General features: G+C 42.3%; 1 protein-coding gene across 3 annotated transcripts in view; it reads left to right on the top strand.

The window, feature by feature from the left end:
- LOC127009558 (uncharacterized) overlaps positions 1–9,747 on the top strand; it is a 44,550-nt gene that overhangs the window by 27,243 nt on the left and 7,560 nt on the right. For all 3 annotated transcript variants that reach the window (XM_050882740.1, XM_050882741.1, XM_050882743.1), the window contains exons 2-6: positions 3,337–3,480; positions 5,265–6,240; positions 6,535–6,916; positions 8,557–8,804; positions 9,248–9,429. In XM_050882740.1, the coding sequence (XP_050738697.1) occupies positions 3,363–3,480; positions 5,265–6,240; positions 6,535–6,916; positions 8,557–8,804; positions 9,248–9,429 (1,906 nt within the window). In that variant the 5' untranslated portion in view covers positions 3,337–3,362. The remainder of the gene's footprint in view (positions 1–3,336; positions 3,481–5,264; positions 6,241–6,534; positions 6,917–8,556; positions 8,805–9,247; positions 9,430–9,747) is intronic.

Below are 9,747 nucleotides of genomic sequence, written 5' to 3'. Positions count from 1 at the left end.
TAGTATTCAATAGGCCAACACCTTGACGTGGCGAACAGGCTTGGGTGCTGCAGTAATCTATTAAGCCATGATAGACAGGCGCGTCATCCTGTCAAGGCCTATTAGGGGCGGCCTGCACAAGTATGCTCCCTCCCACAACGCAATAAGCTAGCAATGGAGGAGGGTATCAGGACACCTCTCCTCCCGAAACTGACCTCTCTTTCGGCCACCTCTTTTGTTTATTTTTTTAGGAGCAGCGAGTAGCGGGCTTTTTTTTATTATTGTTTCCTTTGTTGTAAAAAAAAAAAATGGGGTTCTATACAGTTATCTCCCTTTTTAACATGAACAGACGTATAGGTAGATAGATAGACGGATGGATTTCTCTTACAGTAAAGGAGGCAGCTCTAGGGCATAACATAACAAAAAACAATAAAAGCCCGCTAATCACTGCTCCTGTAGAGAAAATAGAACGGGAGGCCAACAAGAGAGAGCGTCAGTTTCGGATGGAGATACGTTTTGATACTCCCCTCCTGAAAGAGTTCAAGTCCCAGGCAGGAGGAAATACAGACAAAGGAAGGTAGATAGATAGATAAACAGATAGATAAAGATAGATAGATAGACCCACACACCCTAATACCTGGGTACACCTGAGGAAACCTTTCATCGGTAAACTGCAGACACCCTTATGCTGGATCTGCCCTCTGTCCCTGGAAAGTCACATCAGCTATTTCTAAGGGCCAAAGAGGGGGTCAATCGGGATCTAATGAGTGTTTCTTTGGGTTCACGGTACAGAGGAAGGGCCAGACTACCACCAGGGTCATAAAACTACCCCTGGAAATGCCCACAACTCCTACGAAAGTCTTGTGAACTTGGACCACGAAACGTTTTAAAACCACGCTGCGCCCCCAACACTCACGCAAGATATCAGAGTCCCCCTTCACACTGTGCCGACTCTGGGCCACGACAACCCAGCGACTTTTAATCCCCCTTCACACCGTGCCGACTCAGCATCCGGCGATCGTTTCTAGACCTCTTTCCGACCATGCGCGACCCTTTCACATCAATAGTTCACACCCAAGACTTCGTGTACCCTCGAGTCGTGGGTTGTCGTGGCCCAGAGGCGTTGCAAGTGCTGTCAGTCGTGTCCCAGTTTTCGTTTCCCTTTTGATATTTTCGCTCTCAGTTTTTTTAAATTCAAAGAAGCATGTATTTGTAAGTCATTGGCAGTAATATGAGACAAGACTGCCCGGAGTGAATGAAAATCGATAATGGCCGCCCACGCTCCACATTCTTTATTTATATCGTATTTAGCAGCTGGCCAACTTTTTTTTTTTACAGCAAAGGAAACAGTCCAAGGGCGTTATAAAAAAAATAATGAAAAAAAAAGCCCGCTACTTACTGCTCCTCAATAGAGTACATAGGAGTGGCCAAAAAGAGAGATCAATTTCGGGAGGAGTCATGTCATATTCATTATCCGTCTGATATTTACATTACCCAGCTTTAGAGAGAGATACATGCTTTATTAAGTCATTTCCAGCAGCATGAAACATTTAAGTGCTCAGCGAACTAAAAACGAAAATGGCGGACGCTGCACACTGCCGTCCACGCTCGGTTACTGCTGCTTTTTCTTCTTGTTGTTGCTGTTGTTCTTGTCTTGTCCCTTGTGTCCGAATGTTTCTCAGTCTTCGCCATTTTTATATTACAGAGAGCTGTGTGGCGTCCATTTGGGGAAGGTGAAAATATAATGTGATTCTTGGGTTACTCGTGTTTTGAGTTATTTTTAGTCTTCTGCTTTACTTACATAATCATAATCCGCTATTGACTCTGTATCCTATAAAAAGGACTTCCCTGTGGTTGGATTGCAAATTATTCCTTTATACAAACATGATCAGTCTTCACACCAGGAGCAAAGCTATGCTGCGCGCGCTATGCCGTCACGTGGCTTTCTGTCGCTTCCGTTATTTTCAATGAGACTATTCACACCGGATGCGAAGCTCACTCGCTCACAGAGCTTCGCGTCCAGTGTGAATAGTCTGATTGAGAACAACGGAAGCGACTAAAAGCCACGTGGCGGCATAGCGCGCGTATAGTCCGGCAAATCTTAAGTGGCGGCTCTGACGTAGACAGCCCGCTAGACACTGGTGCTATCTCTCCAACTGACCTCGCACACCGTGCCTCTCACACCCTTCTCTCTCTCTCTCTCTCCCCATGTCTCTCTCTTTCTCTCTTACTCTAGTATAAAAACAAATATGTTTTTTATGATTGACTCTCTATCTGTGAGTGAATACAAAGAAATCTGAACAATACTTGGCAGTGTTGCCACCGCGGCGTTGTCAGCTCAACTCAACCCAACACACCGCAGTTGCCAGTTGCTCTGCCTGCTTTAATTATCGCATTTCTGCTATTTTTTTATGTGTGTCTGCCATCTGCCATACAATGTCAGCTATATGGCATAATTATGATAAAATATGGAGACTGTACCTATATATGGAATGCCAGGACCGTCAAGCAAATTCTGATGTGAGTCATCCAGGTGAGTGGTGAGGTTCCGCTGGGGATGGCCAGGGAGTGGGGAAGGAGTGGTCGCTAAGAACAATAAAATATTACACTTTGACCTTATTTCCACACCACCTAAGGGGTAAAGAGTCTTGGTGCGTCGTTTTTAAAGAGGTTTATTATTATTATTATTATTATTATTATTATTATTATTATTATTATTATTATTATTATTATTATTATTATTATTATTATTATTATTATTATTATTATGCATTGTCGTGCACCATACTCCCCGAATCGAGTATACCCCCACTTTTCTCACACACACACACACACACACACACACACACACACATACACAGAGAGAGAGAGAAGGGTGTGAGAGACACGGTGTGCGAGGTCAGTTGGAGACGCGGCAACAGTGTCTAGCGGGCTGTCTACGTCAGAGCCGCCACTTAAGATTTGCCGGACTATAGCAAAGCTTTGCTTCCGGTGTGAACAAGTTTTATGTTGGCAATTTGGTCAAGTCGGCAAAGCGTGTCTCCCCAACTGTGCCGAGTTACAGAAGTTGTCGCCTTTTTTATCATTTATTTATTTATTCATTTATTCATTCATTTAATAATATCACTAACACATTGGTTTATGTAATTGTCTATTCATTCATGACGGTAAAGTTATGTCTTCAGCTACAGTAATGTTCATAGCTATATTTTTTGTTGCCGCATGAAGACAATATCAAATACTTCCTACGAGATGGGAAAGTACAAATCCACATACAAAGGTTAAGGAACACTTCTGCCACGTGCCAGACGCTTACTGAATGTAGCAGATTTCTCACCCACGTCTTTCTTTTTCCAGGCCCGCGAGCCAATGAGGTGACAGCGATGGGGACATTCCAGAAGTTCTGCCTCCGGTGGAACAACCACACAACAAACCTGCTGGGCACTCTTGGCCACATCCTCGCCTCTGAACAGCACTCAGACGTAACGCTATGCTGCCAAGGTGAGAAGGTGACACGAATATTTCTGTCAAAGGCTACGTTTTTATTTTATTTTTTTTATTTTTTATACGTGGTGTACGCCTATATCGCCGGTAGGCTTTCTTGAGGGGCCTGGATGGTAGTCGGCCCCAGCTCGTCATGGCGCAGGCAGGTGTTTATAGTGGCGCCATCTTCTCTTTATTGGTTGTCATGTCTTGTTCACCTGGAGGTCTTTCTTATTAGATTGTCAGAGGAAAATGTCCTGGATTGAATAGCAAAGTCTGGATAGCCACAACACTTACTATTTTGGAATACATATGAAGGATGTTTTGCTAGAGGGTGAATATGTCTGTTTCAAAAGCACTTATCAGCCCTGCACGATTTAACAGCACTGGAGTGGTTTTCTCTACTATGATAAAATGAGAAATAAAACCTTGTGTCATAATATAGAGAAGTGAAGGTGCAGTTTCCCCCATGTTATAGTGTTGATGATTCTGACAATTTAAAATAAGAAAAATTCATGAGAACACAGAAATGGCCGTCCATGTTGCATATATAAATTTTCAAGTTGCTGTACTACCTCTCCAAATGTGCGCTTGTTCAAAGTGTGAATGTGTATAAAAAATGATCATCAGTATACAGTGAACAGCAAAGGCCTCTGTATAACTTTATGAATAACAAAGCTGTTTATTTTTATAACTATGAAGTGTTTCTCAGCTCCAAATATGCTGTTCATAGAAGAGACAGATTGAATGAATGGAAGTAATGTGTATATTCTTATTAGTAAAGACTTAATTATTTATTATTGACGGTCAAATGGCATGTTAACTGATTACTGTGAGTGTCTTAGTTGCAAATTAATGACTCTACATATGCACTATTAGTCTACCTTTGCATATTCCATTCATACACTAAGCAAAGGAATGGCCTCAGCCTGAAGTGAGTTGGAAAGATTCTCAAAGTTGAACCAATCAAATACTCTTGTGTGGCCGCCTCAACTTCAGCAAAATCTGTTGTTGCCTTCCAGCAGCTGTTTCAAGCTTATCAAACTATTACTTCACTCGGCATGTTTCGAAGACAGTTGGAAAAAGAGGGTCACACAGTCACTCGGGGCTTCATCTCATCACCACCAAAAGTGATCTGAAAACTGAAGCCTTGATCCATTTTTTCCTTCATGGGAGTTGTTGCCCTGATCATATACAGCATCAATGGCTGTTGCCTTCATTGCTGCTACAACAACTGGTGAGCAGTAACCCAAAGATGTTAGAGAAATCTGTTTATTGGCTCCTTTTAACCATTAACTGTTATTGTTATTTGTGAGGGAAATTGTTATCAGATTATTTAAAGGTGCATCAAAATCTATCATAAAAAAAGTTTCATTCAGAAAATTGTGAATGACCTTTAATGAAAATTACCAAACATTTTGCCCATGGAGCAAGGTCAGTGGATGAGTTTGGTGAGACATAGAGCAGTGAAGCAAGGATACCAATACATTTGTGAGCATCAAAAGTATGAGTACATTTTGGTTGTTCATGTTGTGGTGCAACGGCAAGTGTGTGCAGTGACGACAAGCACCACCTGTCCAGATATAATTTCTTAGCATGGTTGTTGTTTTTTCAAGAGCTGTATTTTCATAACTTATCGATCTCTATAGGAGAGGATAATACAAAGATAAGAAAAAAATATAGTTTAGGCTGGCATGTTTGTGTCTTGGCTGGCACGATGGAAGGTTGTGATGATGAAAATTATGATAGACATACGTTTTTATGTTACAGATACTTCATCCATTTTATTACTTGTCTTGCAGGTGAAGTTTGGCGGCTACACAAGCTGGTGTTGTGTGCATCGAGTAGCCACTTTGAGAAGCTCCTCGGTGCACTCCCTCCCGGCAATTCTCCCATAGTAGTGCTGGATGGCCCTCACCCTCAGGATGTCGCCTCTCTGATACATTTCATTTACCACGGAGAAGTGAACGTTGACCAGGAGAACCTTACATCTCTTCTCAGAACAGCAGAGAGCCTCAAGATCAAAGGCTTAGCAGAAGTTTCATCAGTAACAAGCAGTGGTGAGCCTAAAGGTCACAGTGATGATGAATGCCAAAGACAGTTTAACAGAGGAAGGTCAAGGATTGCCACTTGTCACTCTACACCAATCTATGGCCTCGGTGCTGAATATCCAACAGGAATGTATGGATTTATTCCACAGCCTTTGTCTCCCCATAATCAAGTACCTGACCCCTTAGAGCGAGACCCGTCACCTCTGAACCTCTCCTTCAATGGTTCTCTCAAAAACATTCACGATGAAACTCCTCAGGAAAGACAAGAGAGGCGAAACCGCCTTGATGACCTCCTCTATGCTGCCACCGAGCGCAGCAAGAAGGAGGAAAGAAGAGAGGCGCGTCGGGAGGCGCGTGAGGCAGCCCTTCGTGAGGCTGCATCAGTCCGTGAGGCATCGGTGATAGTTCCACAGGAGCTGCCCGTCACCCCGCCAGCAAAGCGTGCCAGAACAAGTGATATACCTCGAGGCTCTACTCTCCCTGCCCATCAAGCTTTCCATATTCCTCTAGTGAACTTGAGCATTCCTACCGCTGGATCAACCTCAGTCATAACAACTCAGAATCTGTCCACACAGACCTCCTATCCTCCGCAAGATGTCTTACCTCTTGAGAAGGCGCCCAGTGTTATCCAGAGCTCAGATGTTCAACACGAGCAACATGACAGTCAAGATGTTGATTCCTCCTCAGAGAAGTCTCTTTGCAAAACTGAAAAGCCTGAGGAGCCTAGGTAAGGAGAGAGAGAGAGAGAGAGAGAGAGAGAGAGAGAGAGAGAGAGAGAGAGAGAGAGAGAGAGAGAGAGAGAGAGAGAGAGAGAAACCACACACACACACACACACAAACACACACACACACACACACACACACACACACACACACACACACACACACACTACACAGAATCCATTGTTTTAGAAACTGAATTTATTAGTTATACAATATATTTTCATCATATATTTGTAAGAATCAATAACTGACTGGAAAGTTCAGATTCATTCACATTTTACCTTTTTCCTATTTGTAGTGACATGAACATTACGGAAGAAACTGCTCTGAATAGTGACGAGAGTGACACCCAAAGTGCCCCCGAGACCACCAGTGAAGCAGCGACGGCTCTGGCCCCACAGGCGGCAGTGCCCTCCACCACCACCGCCGCCACACAAGTGGGCTCAACCTTCAGTGTGGATGGTGTCAGCCAGACGCCTTCCTGCATATCCACCGTCGTTCCAAATCCAGCTCACAGCAGTGCAAATGGTCCTGTAAATACTCCTCCATCAGAGCCCAGCGAGGAGAAGGTGACGCCGTATTACCACAGCATCTTGCAGCAAGTTGCAGAAGGAAATACAAGTGGAGAAGCCACGTCTTCAAATGCTCAAAGAGTCACCATAAATATGCGGACCTTCAAGGTGTGTATTTTGTTGATTTGAAAATGCAGAGTTTGTTTATTAGGCCTGGAAAGAGGTGGATTTAAAGCCTCATCAGCTCTGCCTCCTGCTGACAGTCTTCAATCTCCTGGTGTCTGCCACAATGTTGCTTCCCTTATTATCTGTAATCACTACTGTCATATCGTCACCCTCATAAATAATCGTCTAAGTCATTTTTCAGTGATTTCCAGGTTTTTGTTTACATCAATTTTTCAACATGTGACTCCCGTTTCTGTATAGTTGCCTTCTTCATTCAGGGTTCGAGTGTTCTAGAATTGGCCTTTTCATTTCTGCCTAAATCTTAAGCCAAATGAGATAATGACAGTTCTTTTCTGATTTCCTGTAAAGTAGAAAATAATGATTAGGCAGTCTGTTTATGAAGGTGGCAATATGCTAACTGTTCTTTTAAACTTTCTAGCTGCATGCCCTTACTTACCCTATGGCCCAAGATTTTCTACGCAAATTCATCCCTATGGTGTCCAACTTCCTAGTGCAAGAGTTAACGAGTATCTCCATTCTCTCATCCTTTCACTGGTAACTCTGGAGCAGCCTTCCTTCTCTGTATTTCATCCTTTTTATGACTCAAACTCTTTCCTGAGCTGAGTATCAAGAAACCCCCTTATCCTAAATTGATAACTCTTTGGCATCTTTTATTGCCCCTAATTGCCTTGGAAACCTACTCCCTGTTGGTCCTCTGATCACAGCCTCATTTCCTAACTGTCCTGTCATTCTTATGCAGCCTCTGAGTCCACTGACGAGGTGGTACTTTCAGTATTATGCTTCAGCTTGGTGGGGAAACCTAAGGCTATACTTCCTTACAAATAAAACTGTAATTATATTTCAAAAAGAGATCAACACACAAGAAGAACTTGTTTGCAGCTCTCTGCCTTAGCCAGGACTGCCAGCCGCTGCCTTCAACATTCCAGTGTTATCTTGTCTTCCATCCCACATCTTTAGTCCACTGCTGGCAGCACATAGGGAGGCTGTTCAGGAAACTTGCTTTGCTTGTTTCTACAAACAATAACTTCATGGAATGATGCATCTTGGCAAATTCATCAGTACCAATAAGACAAGCAATGCAATTCAGTGGCTGTCATGAGCACATCTCTGACATCATTTGTCTTGTGACATCTTTTGGAAGGAATCTTTACCATTGGGAAATAAGTTTTCACTATCATTTGGAGCTAGACCGCCAAGAGAAGCAGCATACTTCATTCAGATAAATCTATCTTCTTCAATGATCAGTTTCTTCAGTGATGTTTGCATTTTGGTTTTAAAACTTGTGACGCCAGACTGAAGAATTCATATTGATGCTGTATTGATGTTCATCGTGAAAAGGAGAGTGGGGGAGACTTTTCCTTTGGCTGTATCTAAAGCATGATTTTAGGAAAACAGAGTGAGGATCTAATCTGTCATTCAGTGTGTGTACGTAGTGTTGATGAGGGCGCAGGCTGCAGAGGAGGTGCTACCTTACTAATGTTGTTAAGCAGAATAACTTAGAAAATTCAAACACATTCATTTGTGTACATTTGTATTATTTATGTAATTGTACAAGTATATGTGCAAACATTTATTATAATTAATATGTATTATAATTATGTTCCTTACTATTCTTTGAACAGGAGGAATGGCGAAGACAGCTGCTGGTCGATTATGACACACGAACCAACATGAGCATCTGCATGCTGTGCTTTACAACCTTCAAGTCTTATGATGGACCAAGGAAAAACACCTACGTCAAACACGCCAAACGCTTCCACCCGTCTTTAGAAGAATACTCCGAACAGGAAAGAGATCTCATCATTAACATGTATGAAAAGTATCACAAGTATGACGTGGACATGCAAAAAGAAGTGAACAAGTCTTACAGGTCAGTAGTGTGATTTGTTAGTGCTTTGTGAGCTAAGAACTACATGTGTATTTATATAAAAAAATGTCTTTTTCACAATACCTGAGGGAAGATGCATTACATGTTTGAGCTACTCTGTAATGATGTAACTTACATGGAAATCAATTCTGTCAAAGCCTTTAAGAGCCCAGAATGCTTTATAGTGCAGCCTAATAAGCACGTTTCTTGATTCTTAATCTTTCCTCCATGGGCTTTTCACCATGCACAGACAGCATCTTCTTTGCTCCTCTGTAATCATTCCTGGATGTGCCAAATCTCTCCAATCTATTTTCATAACTACCATTGTACATTTTGTTTGCAGTACAGACATTCAATATAAATATTAATTTAACCAGATGGATTCTAGACCAAAGACTTTCATTCTGCATTTTGTCATAAATGTTAACCATATTTTGGCTTTACAGAGCTGCAAATGCTATCGTTGCCTTGGGTAAAAAAGGAGCCAAGCATTGTGATATAACCACTGAAGCAACATGTGCCAATGACCTCAGCATCAAGGCGGCCCCGGACGGAGACGGACCCGAGGAGAGTAAAGAAACTTCGGAAGCATCCAGCCAGAAAGACGAAGAATCCCTGTGCATCTCAGGTACTAATACGATCACTCAGGTTTTAAAATTTACTCTTTGGCTAGTTTATTCTGGCTAGTTTGTAATCAGCTTATCATGAAATGTTTTATACACTTCTTACATTATGATTTTTTTTCAATGCCCTGCCTCTTGAAATATTATGATAAGGAACAAATATTATTTTATAGCCACATCCTACATCTTCAGGGTTGGCTGAGTTATGTAACATTTTATTCTGCATGCAAACGTTGTGTCCACTGTAGTCCCGGCCGTTTCTGGGTCACTAAAATGGTAACTTACAAACGGTTAGTCATGTGTTCTCCACGGCTCCCAGAGTG

The sequence above is a fragment of the Eriocheir sinensis genome, chromosome 41 (assembly GCF_024679095.1).
Source record: "Eriocheir sinensis breed Jianghai 21 chromosome 41, ASM2467909v1, whole genome shotgun sequence".
Taxonomy (NCBI): domain Eukaryota; kingdom Metazoa; phylum Arthropoda; class Malacostraca; order Decapoda; family Varunidae; genus Eriocheir; species Eriocheir sinensis.
Note: the sequence above shows the minus strand (reverse complement) of the source record. Positions and strands in the feature narration are given on the sequence as shown.